This window comes from Oreochromis niloticus, linkage group LG2, assembly GCF_001858045.2.
Source record: "Oreochromis niloticus isolate F11D_XX linkage group LG2, O_niloticus_UMD_NMBU, whole genome shotgun sequence".
Taxonomy (NCBI): domain Eukaryota; kingdom Metazoa; phylum Chordata; class Actinopteri; order Cichliformes; family Cichlidae; genus Oreochromis; species Oreochromis niloticus.
The window spans coordinates 10,146,040-10,160,973 of NC_031966.2; the positions used below are offsets into that span (position 1 = coordinate 10,146,040).

The window sequence follows — 14,934 nt, forward strand, 5'->3', positions numbered from 1 at the left end:
ATGTAGACAAAAATCACAAATACATTGTGTGTTTCTGTGTTTTTATTTCCTGATCCCGCCTGGAAGTTTCTGAATCATGAGACTTTAAAAGGTCAAATAAATATCCCATGAACAAAAATGGACAATGAGTGTGCTCATCATCCAGCCCTGTGCAAATCACCTGAGTTATCACTGATAAAGAAGCAAATAAGAGCATGAAGAACCCAACAATTAAAATGTGACCGTGCTAACTAAAACGACTGCAGTCTCACACGCCCACATCTGCTGCTCTGATTGGGTCTCATGAGCCACTGCATGTCTTTCCCTCCCCAATGCCACCATGTCCTTATCACATGATCTCCTTCCTGAAGAAGAGATCAGCCTTGGCTACCAGTGGCCAACTCCACATGGACTCCGAGTTACAGGCATTGTTCTCCTCCTTCTATGGACTCTGTTTTAAAAGCCTATGAAAACAGAGTGACGTGCACATTAACTCTAAATAAAATGATCCAGCAGCCATGAACTGTCTCTAAATGTTAACACACATAGAAACCAAAATATAAATGTAACAAATATATCATTTAAAAAAAAGCAGTGGCATGAATCAACACCATGTTTTGAAGTAAGTAAATGAGACCAAGTGGCAACAATATGTGCACATTTCCTTCCCAGAGCTACTGATTCCCAGGCTGTTTGCACGCATGTAACCGCAACAATTTAAAGTATGTGAAAACCAAATGGATTAAAACAATCAAAGAAAGCCACATTTGGCGGGCGGAGCGGCAGGATTTGTTCTGCCCAGCTGATTCTCTGAAGACGACATCTGACTGTGATTTTTAAGCCTAAATCTCAAACATCAACTTTGATCAATCTTCCCAATGAGCAGATGGGGTTTTGCCTGTCATCTGCTGGGCGTTTTGCCTTCAAATCACTTGTGATGTTTTCCATCAGCTCCAATTTCCTGCAAACAATGAAGGGAGGAAAAAAAAAAAAAAACCAGCTGCGCAGAGAGCTAATGTGTTTGAAATGGAGCATTTCCTGCAAAACAATGAGTCTGCAGAAAGCGCAGTTTACACAGTAATGACTAAATTGCTGGTGCACATTAGGTTTGTGTGCCACATTTATCAGACGTTAATGCGTGAGCGCTCAGAGGGGCAGACACCACACGATGCTTCGCAGAGCAGGATTTAACCAGGCGGAGACGGCTTCCAAAAACAATAAGATATTTACAAAAGTCAACGCACTTATCTCTACTCAATTAACAGACTTGAAGTACAACTTTCCTTTTTCATATTTAGTTATCAAGAAACAGTGGGGAACGCCGAGCTGCGATGCCACTTTGATGCAAAATCCCAGCAGCGGTTTATGATCATAGCTGCAGGATCATCTATTGTACATCTACTTTATAGCAACGAGCCGCGCTTTATACTGCACACGTAAGCAAATAAAACATAAAAATAAGACAATGAGTATCTTTGGATCTCAGTGGGCTACAGCTGTTTTTTACATTTTAAATGTGCGATGTGGATAAGGGCATCTCTTTGCTTTTGTTAAAGAGAAAAATGTAATTTAGCTCGTGTATTTTACTAGTTTTTAATGAGAGCAGAGGGAAACTCCACAGATTTCAAAGTTGTTGTTTTTTTTAACGGGTGTTGGAAAGTATTACTGCACATCCAAAAAAGGGGAAAAACATGGGGAAATAAAAACGTAACCGCCGTCCTTCCTGAGTCATATAACATTTCAGGTGAGCAACGCAGGCAAAAATAAATAAATAAATCGTTGTAAAAATCATAGTAATAATTGCATCACTAACAGTAACAACCTTCTGCACCGACGTTATCGTGTAAGGCAGACGGGGAGAGCTGTTATCGTTCCAGCCACAGATTACAGGCAAACCTAATCAATGATATCACAGCGACTCGTGTGATTAATGTGAGAAGCTGCTCACTCTCAGCCCTCCATGTTTAAACGGTTAAAGTTTAATAATACATTGATTGTACTAACTGTACAATGAGCGCGTATTTTCTAGACTCTCGTACAGAAAACAGAGCTGTGAATGGGTGTGGGCTTTAAGTGTTTTTGTGCGAGGTGCAAATCTACAAAAGAAAGCAGCCGGACCACCCCGGGAGGGTTTTTGTTTCCTGCAGAAGAGCAGAAATCAAATGGAAAAGGACCGCCGGCTCTTTGGTCCTCGGCAGTTTGTTTACTGGCAGAGCACAGCTGATGGCACTCAGAGTGTGTGTGAGTGAGTGAGTGTGTGTGTGCGCGTTTGTGTGTGTGCGCAGCTTTGCGGTGGTTCCTCACTCACCCGATATACTGCAGTGGATGGCTCTGATGAATAACAATCCTACACGTGGGGCACGTGTTGTTTTCCTCCAGATACTTCACAAGGCAGCTTCTGCAGACTGGAGATGCACAGCAGAAATGTACGGTTACTCTTCATCGTGTACACACACACACACACACGCGCACACACACACACACACACACACACACACACACACACACACACACACACACGCACACACACACACGCACACACAGAGCATCTTTCATTCAAGGTCTTTATTTGTAGAGAAAAGAATATGCCACACATTTTTAGATTTCCCTGCTTAATACATGACAAGAAAACGGTTTTCCTCAGCTTTTTAATACTCGAGTCTGCATTCGTTGATCTCTGTGCAGTGCTGTTGTACTTGCTGTGTACCTTTATATTTTCTTCATGTACGTCTACAAATGACTCTAAAGTTCAAACACACTTGGCCAACTTGATCTTTTGGTCAACAATTACACCCCGCATCAGTTACCCTCTTTAAAATGCAACTAAAACTCTCACCACCAGGAGGCAGAATTTTGCCAACAGGTATTTTTGGATGTGTGTTAGTATTCTTAAACCTTTTAATGTCTTTTCAGTCTGATCCCCATTTCTTCAACAGGCTTTGCTTTTCCAGGCCATCGGGGCGTAAAGGAGAATGTGTCCTTAATGGTTACACTGTACTGGTGCACCAGCCTGACCCCAGTTCAACTCCAGTTGAGAACTCTTAAACACAAAATAGCAAGATTTCAAAGGTAGTACTGATTGCTAACAGCTTTAGTTTATTTTTTTAAGGTGATTAACTATTTTATTCTATTAACACTTTCAGCTTTCATATACGATAAGATTTCAACTATTAACTGAAGTCTCATCGATTTGGCGTTTTCTAAAAACAGACGAAAAAAACCAAAAAAACAGGTTAATAAGATGTTAAACCAGCTTTCACTGAAGTGTCTGTCTGGATATAATGTACAGGAGGAAGCACAAGATCCATAAGTGCAAGGAGACTGTGTGTTACAGCAAGTTAAAAGTCCGGCTAATAAAGTCAGTCTGTCTGCAAAGTTCAGGGGCTTCGTGAGGCAGCTGGCAAACTTAACTAAGGCGAACTTTACCATCTCCAGCTGATATTTAATGGTCAAAGTGACATCAGCTTATGTAAGCAGGTGTTCGGTGACAAGATGATGTAGTTCAGAAATGATAAGCATCAGTGCTCTCTGCTAGACTACACAGGTGTTAAAGCCTCTCTCTTTAATCTCAAATATACCATACATTTATTTTTCCCCACTGTAAAATCTCCTCAAGTCTTACGGATTTTTATGGATCTCAATTTAAAAAATAATAACAACAACGTACAACTTTAAAGTCATGATAGGAGCTGATTCCCCAGCTGCACTCACTGTTGAACGATAAGAGCATTGGCTCAAACAACAACCTGCAAATGTTTCCATTAATAATCTCGTCTCCTTTTCCCGGTCAGACGGGCTGCTCCTCATTTCCTGATCCTGCTCATTCATGCTGAGTTTTTATTAAATGGTTGTAAATAAAAGCATCACCCAAGGAAACATTGAAATATTTCTGCTCATTAAAACGGTTGATGAGTTTTTTAATGGCTGATTTGAGTAAGAGGTGGCTCAGGTGGCACAGCGGGTCATCTCACTAATCACAAGTCTGCATGTGAAAAAGTCTTAGCACCAAAAAAAGCATCCATCACCGACTGTGTGTATAGCTGTAAATAAATACAGACCACTTACCATTTAATACACGAGACAGTGAGATAATCAAGTAATCCAAGGATGCACTAATTTAAAAAAAAAAAAAAAGACATACTGGTTCACAAACTGGTGTCTAATGAATCTCAAACTGCCAACGATGCCTTTGCTTAAAGAAACTGACCCCTCACCTATGGATCCCTTCATGTGTACAGCACATGTTGTGTACAACCCAGCACTGTAATTTGCAGCAAGTGGTTCACCACTTTACCCATCTCAGCCACACTTTTTCTATTGTCACGTTTCTGTGACAATAGAGCTCGATCTGTCAGAACAGCTGCAGTGGTGACGTGATGTGAATCTCTTTGTCTCCACTCTCCAATGGTGGAGCCCTTCTCCAAGTGAGAGGGAGAGTCAAAGCGTCACGTCTGGACTCTGACGCCTGAAGTGGGCAGAGGGGCTTCCATCTGTGAGTGAAGAGCTCCCTCTGGTGGGCAAGAGAGGTACTAAAATGTCTGTGGTTATCTTAACATATACTCCAGCACATGTCTGATACAGGGTTATGTTTATTTTCACTGTTCTGCTCTAATCAGTTTCTAATTTATCAAATTAATTTTTAATCTCCCCAAATGCCGACTGTGCTGTTCCTGAAATAAATGTGTCAAGTTCGATTAAGCTGCTCCACACACAGCAGGGGTGAGAGCGCCCCCCCAGCTCAAAATGCTCAGACACTTTTTATTATCCTGCACTATCAGAAAATTGTGATTTCACAAAAACAGCCATCTCAAACTGCCAACACGAGCAGCTTGGTGTGGTTGGCTGGGCAATCTAAAGACTCTCATGTGAGCATTAGAGGGCACTTAAGGTTGCAGCAGGGGGGGAAACGGGCCAAGGCCTCGACAACTCGGAGACCCCTGCGGGGATTACGAAATGTCAAATTCAAGGTTGAAAAAAAAGCAATAAAATGCTAAACAATGTGTAACCACTCAGCACGTGATGACTTGATTAAAAGTGAGACTGCAGGATAAACTAGGCCTCACTCAGTATTCAGGAAGTGTTTGGTGACATGTTGGAGGAATCGCTTGAGGAAGTGAAGCCAGACGCCCTCAAAAGGTTTAGAACTTACTGAGAATTTTATTTTAAAAAATAAAATAAAACAAAATACCCCATCTGGTGCCTAGTTATTCAAACTCAACCATCTCATTTGCTGAAAATATGAAGTCTGCACTTTTCATCCTCTTTCAACTTTGCTTGTGGAAAAACTGACATAAAAGCAGTGATGCAGGTTTTAACCCTGTAAAGACGCAGCCACCTGGAGCACACCTACAAGCTTTACATGTCTGGTTTGCATTTTGTATGCTTGAGTTATCTTTGTCTAATATTAAAATTAGTGTGATCGGATACATATGTAACAAATCAGCAAAAAAAAAGAAAAATCAAAGAAATTCAGAAGGAGAGCAAACACGATTTCTTGTAAAGTTATAAAAAGCACAAAAAAAACAAAAACAACATTTCCTTCGCCTTTGAGGTTTCAGCGCCTGATGTCGTCAAACCTTTTATTTCCTCTTTGTTCTTGGTTTTTTGTCGTTTTCATTTCTTCTGCAAAGCTCCTTCTACATTAAAAACGTCAATTTCTTACTTATTGTTGCCGATACACGAAGCAACTCTCAGTTACTCGCCCACTAATCAAATCCACGATCAAATTGGCTGCTGACCGAACTTTCAAACCCCATTAAAAAGGCCTTTAATCTGTAAATTACCTCCAACGCTCCAAATGAAAGCCATTCAGTTTCATCTTGTAAGACCAGAAAACATTTTAATTTCGGAAGCGCTGCAACTGAAGCTGCGTTTTAGCTTCTCTTGGCCTTTGAGGAGTCCTGGCTTACTTTGTTTGTTTACTTTTGAAAAGCACAATCAGCTCATACGCAGTAGTTATTATGAACTCTGCAGCCGTTGCGATCAGACGCTGGTGAACACACAGAATCAGTCTTTCTACATGAGCGCCGTCTGGTTTCACGCACCAGAAAGCACAAACCAACAACAACCAGTGCAACGTATCTGACTCTTTTCCTCTAAAGCAGCTATGCCAGACTTTGCTTCTGTTTTTACATGCTGATCTTGCCATTTCATTAAATACACCAGCAAAATACATTAAAATAGGTTCTACCTTTATTTATTTTATTTTTTTTAAGTTTTTGAATCTGATTTAACCAAAATAATTTCCAGTTGCATTTTTCCTCAGCATACCTTGCATACACATGTTCTCCAATATGAACCAGTCCTCTGCAAAGACTTCTCTTTTTGGTCCCTTCTTTTAAGAAATGGCTCTTTATGTTATGTAACGTCATGACTAAGACCCCAAGTATCTTAAAATTTGATATATTTACACAATAATAAAAATCTTACAGTCATCAGCACAGGTGTTGCCTGATTGAAGTGGTCACTCTGTATTTCAGCAACAGTCTGTCTAAAAATCCTTTTAACCTATCCTATTATCACCAAAACTGTACTAACCAGCAGGTGGTGTAAGTGCGGCCCTTATATCTGGAGCTGATATTAAAAAAACAAAACAAAATTAACATTAATTAAGGGTAGAACTTGCTAATATTAAAAAAAATAAAAAGGTAAGAAAGTGTAGCCATGAGGAGCCTCTTCATGAGACAAACAAAATGTGAGCAGTCACACTTAACGCGTTTATAATCAGTCCATCAGACTCTGGTTAAAGAGGTTTTTTAAGTCCAGGAAACTGGTTAGGAGTTAAAGGCAGGATCAGAATGTGTGTGTTTGGGGAAAAAAGGGGGATTGAAGTTCTGTATCTGTGAAAACAAGACCAATGCATGGATAAAGAACCTGGACTGAGGCAGATGTGTGGATCTGGAATAATTTGTGTAATGTCACTAAGACAATATCTTCTAATGTTTCTAATTGCGACTGGACTGACACACACAGACGCATACTTTCATACACATCACTACCAAGCACTTGCTGCAGAATCACACACACACACACACACACACACACACACACACACACACACACACACACACACACACACACACACACACACACACACACACACACACACACACACACACACACACACACCTTCACACCAAGTGACTCTTTGCACAATACTCAGTCTTTTGCACATTTCTATTGCACTATTGTGTTTGTATGGTTCTATTCTGTCTGGTGTTGCAGTCTTTGGTGGGTTTTTTTTTTTTTGGTTTGATATTTTTTGCACATTGCACTTTATGTAGTCCTGTGTTGATTGTCTGTTATATGTCATATGTAGCACCATGGTCTTGTACTGTACCGCTGCACATGGTTGGAATTAAAATAAAACGACTTGACTAATTTTCAGTTTCAGATAGGATGGGAAATATCCACAGAGATGAAAAAGAGTCCTGAATGCAGGTGCAGATCGAAAGTCGACCCAATCATCACCTCTGGCACAATTTACACTGAACTTTTTACAAAACCTCTTTGGTTGAGTTAACATCAGTGACAGTGTAAACGCGGTTAATTACACTGTATGAGTTGAGCTTAAACCTTAAGCTGCGTCCACACCGGAAGCAATGGGCTGCTCACGCATCGCTTTGAAGTTGGTGGCCGATCGCTTGCAACATTTCAGGCTCCAGCTAATTAGCTAATGTATTTACCACCAGGCCACATGTCAACTAATAGTGTTCTTCACTCTTATTGGTCTCTTCAGTTACTCGCCTGGAAACTGAGAAAAGTTTCTCTCGGGTCCCGCCCACTTCCTGTCACCAGCGGTTATCACTGTGGTTACTTCTGGTCGCGTCCAGTGTGGACACAGCTTTGATTAAGAGAGGGTTTTTCATCATTTTTACTGAAGATGCTGACTGAACTCTGTTTTTAAGGTTACGCCCTAAAGAAACTACTTATTTTCATGTGTTTCATTCATGAAAGAATTTGTAAGAGAACTCTAAAGATGCTCATGGATCCAGATTTGAGTTTAGATGAGTCTTTGTGTCTGGGTTAAGGCATTGGATCAGACAAGATAACGCCTCTACCTGCAGGATGAACCAGGTGTTATCACACCGCTTTATTGAAAACACGCAGCTGATGCACCGTTGTGTGGATAAGAGGTGACTTAGTCTGATATTTTTATGAGACTAATAAATGTGCAGAATACCTGGTCTGCCCTCTTGTGAGCCTTTGTGTGCGCATCTACTTCATATTCAAAGCCATTTGTTGTACAAATAAAGACAGTTTTTAGATTATGCTGTGCAGAAACAGTAAAGGAAGAAGCAACAGTCAACCTGACCAACAGACAGAGCAGGTGCTTCACAGAGACAGCAACAAGCGGCGCTGCACAGATATCAGAAGCATCTCTCTGCCTCCAGGATTTTTTTCCCCTAATGGCAAAGAGCCAAGAAAAATCCTGGGAGACAAAAACAGCCCTCGTGTGAGTGTGTGTGTGTGTGTGTGTGTGTGTGTGTGTGTGTGTGTGTGTGTGTGTGAGTGAGTGTGTGTGAGAGAGAGAGAGAGAGAGAGAGAGAGAGAGAGAGAGAGAGAGAGAGAGAGAGACACAAAAGAAAACTTAAAAACAGAAGCGAGCAGATGAGAAAGAAGAAGTGAGAGTACTTGTAATCACAAACAGAGTGAGGGGAGGACCTACAGGTGTGTAAGCACTCTGTGACGGTGGTGGCGTCGATCAGGTAGCCCTCACACAGACGACATGTGATGTGGGCGTTGATGTGACACAGCTTTATCTTCCTCGTCAGCATGTCGGGGTTCTGGAGGAGGAGACAAATTTAGCAGTTAGCCATCTTTCACGCTTTCCTCAGAACAGGGTTTTTAATCTTTTGATGCAATTGAAGAAAAAGTTTTATAGCCTACTGCAGCTATTTAAACCCTGCTGTTCCCTTGAATTTACCTCCTACCTGAGACAAGCCAGGTGAGTCTCCAAATGCAGTAATGACTTCGAACTAACGACGAAATCGGCCGAGCCTTTAGCTGAGCGTAGCGGCGCTCTCAGACAGGCTGGCAGAACAGGCTGCGGGGGGAGCTGCTCATCTGGTGATTCATGCTTTAACAGAGCTGCACGGGAGCTATGTTGAAAGCAGTGATTTGCTAAACAGGAGCTGAGTTTGCGTTGAGTAACAGCATGACTAACTGTGGTTTCACTCTGCGAGGGGCATCTTTAGGGAGTCGACCGCTCTCACAGAAACTCTGCTCGGGTGTTAACGGTCAACTCACCTGTCAGACCAGAAACTTCACTTAGTGGCTGCTAAAAATGTGACTTTAAATCCTTTTAGATCTGTTTAGATTAGTACAAATAAAATTACAAACAACACAGATCTTACTGGAAATCAGATTATGTACTAAATAACTAGAGTATTATCTTGTTTTAATAAATGCTTAAAATTAGGCTGGAAAATCTCAACTGTTACTACTCCGGTTTAACCAATTTAAATATGTGTCCTCTGTTAAACTACTGTAATCCAGATGAGCTCCTACAGTCGTCACGTGCATAAAGCTTCAAACAGCTGTGAGCAGATGTTTTGACTCATAGGCTACATTGCACACTGCCCCCCGCTTACTTACACACACACACACGACTGAAAACCAACACTCATTGGTTTGTTTGCTTTGGGTGGAAACGTTGAGTTTACAGTTGACAGAGTGTCGCCTTGATAAACAGAACTGAGGCTCAATCAAAGATAAGGCGACAGGCGAAAATGGCTTTTATCTTTCCTTCTGATTTAATTTTAATTTAACTTCAGCCTATTTTGATTACATCAAGCAACACTGGTGACCCCATCTGATCAGCTCCACCTAATAATCTTTTTTTATGTTGTTTTTTGTAGCGTTTGTGTGCAGGTCTGTCTGTAAATATTATAGCTCGAAAAGTTTAGAATGAATTCTGATAAAACTTTGTAGGTGTGTCGAATGGGGTCATTAAAATTTGGCTTACGTCCATTGTGGTCCTTAAGTTCAACTTAATCATTTATTTATAATAATTTAAAAAAAAAAAAGACAAAAAGCCTTAAACTACAAAAAAAGAAGCACTCAGAGAGCTCGAATCTTTTAAGGAAATTAATATTTTCTATATATTAATTTTGTGTTCTTTTTAAATGTACCTTTAAGCTATAATTAACATTCCCTATATGTCAATAACAGTGGCACTATTTGACCTTCAGATCAATCCCTTTACCTTGAAGAACAGGTCAAAGGTCAAGTGTGACATGAGATTTTAAGTCTTTATACAGCACCATCTATATGTTGACAAAACCACACTTGTATAGGTCACCTACATAGTTATAGGGCTTTTTGTGAATATCTGATATACAAATCATTGAGTTGACCTTGAATTTCATTTAGCTCTGTCTTGGTCTTCATCTGAGGGAAATCCACTCTGTCTGTTTTGCTGCCTCTGCGTGCAAACAGCGAGCAAAAGGCATATTCAAAATCCATTTTTATATTCTGGTGGTTCCGACACAGTGTGGCCTTCTTCAGCACCCTGCTTTAGTCCGTCTCACTCAGATCGAGACGGATGTACAGACTTAGTTACAACTGAATTACAGTGGGAAAACTACCTGAAAAGCTTATTTTTGTTTTTTAAAACTCTCTCTGATCTCCACTGTCACCGATCATTTTTAGAAGAGGATGTCTGAGTGGTATCTTTAAAAGGTGTTTCTCTTTTATGTGACTGGATCTAGCCCTTCAGCCTCGAAGAGACACCCTGAGGAGACCCCGCTGATCTTCTGATTGGTTAGTTTAAAGAGATGTGCAGTTCAACTCTATACATGTGCGTATAGTTTAGTGAATTTACCATAAGGATAAAATGTAATTAATATACAAGAGCTACGATATTTCCTTCCTGACAGATAAATCAGAGACATAAAGGTTGACAACAGCAGACTGACTGCTGAGGCCAAATGATCAGATGTGCAACAACCAGTAAGGATACCTCAGATAATGGCCAGCTGCACTCAGCGAAGGAGACAGTCAGACAGCCAACATTCATTATTTAGAGGCTCAAACCTGCTCAGAAATCCTTCCTGACTATCAGACCGATTCAAGAGTCTCCACACCACGATGGAAAACAATCAAAAATGTTCCTCAAAACGTCAGGTGTTCGCACAAGTTTAGAGATATTTAAAGAGCTCGTAATGAACAGCACTTCAAAGGTAATCAAGGTGATCAAAGGTAAATACTGAATAAATGTTTTCTAAATTTGAAACTTTATATTTTAGCTAGCATAATATTAAACTGAACATCTGTGATTTATAATGACTTCTGGGGGAAAAAATAAATAAGTAATAAACCAATTTTTCAGGCAAAAAAGCAGTTTGATGCAGAATCAAATGTTTAAGTTCATTACTGATTAATAAATATGATGCTAATTTATCCATTCAAATCTTTAGCTGCTTCTCAAAATGTGATCTTTTCAAGTAAAGCACTGAAAAAACACCACCGGAGTGAAACCCTTTCAGTTTCCAAAACTGTTTCTTATTAGGCCGGTGGTTTCCAAATGTTGTGCAGTAGTTTGAACTACAGTTTTTCACAGTACTGGATAGTCAGATGAAGGCACATTTCTAGAGCTAACGGTAAATCTACTGATTCAGAAGCTTGTTGAACCACTTTTAGCAACAATACATTGAATTAATCGTTTTCTGTATGATTTTATCGGTTTAACACACCACTGTGGAGGAATTTTGGCTCAATCGTTTTTCCAATGTTGCTTCATTTCAGTGAGGTTTGCATTCATGCACAGCTCTCTGAAGGTCCAACCACAGCAGCTCAGTAAGGCTGAGGTCTGTTCTGTTGTAGATCTGCTGCTGTGCTTGGGATCATTGTTCTGTTATACGACCCATTTTGGGCTAAGCCTTAGCTTTCAAGCAGCAGCAACATGAGCTCACATTTGACTCTAGAATACTCTGGTAAACACAGGAGTTCAAAGTTGACTCAATAACTACAAGGTGCCCAAATCCTCAGCCCTCCACCCATCGTGCAGACGACTGGGGTGTCTTTGTGCTGATATGCTGTCTTTGGTTTTGTGTATTATGGACAAACATCTCCACTTTGGTCCAGAAGTCTTGTAGTTTGTTCAAATTCAGCTTTGCAAACCTAAGCTGTACTGTCATTTTCTTTTTAGCGAGAAGAGGCTTTCCTTTCAAACCTTCAATACTTGTTCAGACTTTTTCTAATTGTACCGTCATCTGCTTCAACCTTTAGGAGGCTACCAAGGCCTGTACAGTCTGAGATGTAGCTCTCTATTTTTTTCCTAGTTTCTCTGAGTCCTGCACAGTCTGACCGTGGGGGGAATTTGCTGGGACATCCGCTCCTGGGAAGAATTTTGCAAGTGAACTTAACATGTGCTTTAATAAAGGAGGTCACACTCGCTGACGATGAGTTCATCAAACTTATTTGTCTGCTGCTTGCCTCTTAGCAGTAAAGCTGTTCAGTTTTTCATAAACCACACCGCTGTATATATCTCAAAGAAGAAATGATGATATTTTAATTAAAGAACATGGCAATAAGTGTGCCTTGAAATGTTGGCTCATTCTTTGGTCTCGCTTGGACATAAAATGTTTGAAAATCACTCAAATGCTCAACATTTATTTCTCCATTGTTATGAATCATAACACCTAAACAGAACGTTTTCAGATGACAGTTAATATCACAGGTTGTACCATAAACAGAAACTGAAAAGATGAAAGGAAAAGATGTTTCCTGTTATTGTAAAAACATTCTAACTTCTTCAAGCACCGATAAACCTCACAGAGCGATTCTTACCCCTAATACCGCCATGCGTCAACTGTGGGTGGTGCAGCAGCCACGTCTCTTCCTGTGGTTGTGCGGCCGTCAGTGTTAGCTGCTCATCATGAAGAGCCTCTTATCAAAGCCTACAAACAAAGAAAGAAGCAGATTTAATATTGTAAACAATAAGTAATTATAGGAACAGGGCCTCGCTTTAATATCTGTGAATCCATTCACCTGATTTGGATGGTTTTAAAAGATCATCAGTGTCTTATACATGAAAAAGCTGTAAATAAAATATCAACCATCTACCAGCACGACTGTGGTTCCTACAGGCCTCCAAATCTGCTGTCAGATTTTAAGCATCCATCATTCTGTTAACTTGAGCTGCTCTGCATATTCATAGAGCCAGAGTACCAGATATTTAGCCTAAAAATTATTTTGATTTTTAATTATTAAAATAACAGCTTTATATTTGGTTGTGTTTTACTGAAAACCCCAAGAAGGAAAGCCACCCACAGTCAGCACACTCTGGAAAACTACACATCTCAGTACCACCCACACTGCTTGACTGACAAGCCAAACGCCACAACAATGACTGCTCGGCCAGAAGGAACACGCAGACAGACACACACACACACACACACACACAAAAAGCAGGATTGACTGAAACACCGCTTTAGTTTAACATTCGTGAACGTCACCGTCGTCCTCCACACAAGGAAAGCGGCCATGCTGCAGTGACTGGCTCTGCCGCCACTCTGTGTGATTCATCACCTAATTGTAGGAGTCCAACCACACCAGTCACGATGGGCGAACACACACCACCCCTAACGCTCCTTCAAACACACACATACACACTCACAGCTTCAAAAGAAAGTGCCTTCAACGGTGAGTCTGCCATCCTGCCAGCCTTCCTCTGTCTGCTCATCAGACCATGAAATTAGCCCAGTTAGTCGACAGAGATGACATGCGGCGACGGTTGCTGAGGACACACACACTGTACGGCGGCCTGTTACAGAGCGGCTGCACGCCGATGAGATTCACACAGATGTTACAGTCACATGACATCCAGCAACACTTCTGTGATGTAATCTTTGATATTTCTTCAGACATGGGGTTGAGCTCAGAGTTTCCAAAGTCTGAGATGACCCCCACCAGGAATGCACATAAAAATAGCTTAAAAAAAAAAAAATACTAGAAACGAGCTTAAAAAAGGAACCAGCATGCAACATCATTTTACCCTAGCCTCACCATTTGCCACGACATGTGGATGACTCTTGAATGTAAAACTCCACCCACAGTCTGTGCCTCGTGTATCTACTCCTGTGGTGGATGCTCATACTTAATGGTTAGGTCAGTATAGGTACAGGTAAACTCTGTGAGCCAAAAGCTTAAACTTCAGACTGCTGTAAACACTCTGTTCATGACATTTTGTTCTTCTTCTTTGTTCGTCTATTACGTCAGAGTGGAGATATCCTTTATATGGTTCTCTCAGGAAAATTGCTCCGGCTTCAAGTTCATGAGACCCACCTACTTGCAGTTTGCTTTTGCTTGTGAAGGGCAGCCAATTAGGAGAATGATGGCTTAAAGGCAGGTGTGGGTTATAGTTCTATTTGGACTCAACTATACGCTGTTGCAGACCCGAGGGTCTGGTAGTCTTTCCTGTAATACTATACATGCCTATAGAGACAGGCATGCAAACATCTGACGAAGAAATTTGCATCCAGCAGACCCTACTGCTCCATGGATACGGAAATTATAATGCCAGCACCCATTTATGAAAAGATAAATATTAAGCAGAATTGAGTTCAGATTATTGGTGGAGCCCTGGTCCTAGTTTCTCATGCGGCCTCTGGGAAAATTAATTGCCCGACGCTGATTTAAAGGGATGCAGAAGGGAGCTAAAACAAATTGTTCAGCAGAAAGACTGACTGAGTGGCTCCATCACGTCACGTTATCAGATAAATCAGGCTTATTTGTCCCATTTTGAGTCCAGGAATAAAAACATAGGAATAAAACTCTCCTTGAAGCATGTCAGCTGCTCTGAAATACACATTTGTACACCTGAACTTTACATTTCAACATAAGAGACTCTCACTTTAATGTAATGTTATATAACATTACAGGATTCCTGCCAGTTTTGAACCATCATGCTCCCAGAGGTGTTGGATGTAGTGTTAGTCAGTTGTTTTAACA

At 40.8% G+C, this 14,934-nt stretch overlaps 1 protein-coding gene across 3 annotated transcripts in view; it reads right to left on the reverse strand.

The window, feature by feature from the left end:
• Positions 1 to 14,934, reverse strand: part of pcgf3 (polycomb group ring finger 3) — a 67,477-nt gene that overhangs the window by 23,427 nt on the left and 29,116 nt on the right. For 2 of the 3 annotated variants that reach the window (XM_003443371.5, XM_025909915.1), the window contains exons 2-4: positions 12,772 to 12,881; positions 8,648 to 8,765; positions 2,288 to 2,384 (exon numbers count right to left, since the gene is read on the reverse strand). In XM_003443371.5, the coding sequence (XP_003443419.2) occupies positions 2,288 to 2,384; positions 8,648 to 8,765; positions 12,772 to 12,786 (230 nt within the window). In that variant the 5' untranslated portion in view covers positions 12,787 to 12,881. Of the gene's footprint in view, positions 1 to 2,287; positions 2,385 to 8,647; positions 8,766 to 8,912; positions 9,027 to 12,771; positions 12,882 to 14,934 lie in introns of those variants that run through there. The other variant, XM_019363716.2, reaches the window with a different exon arrangement.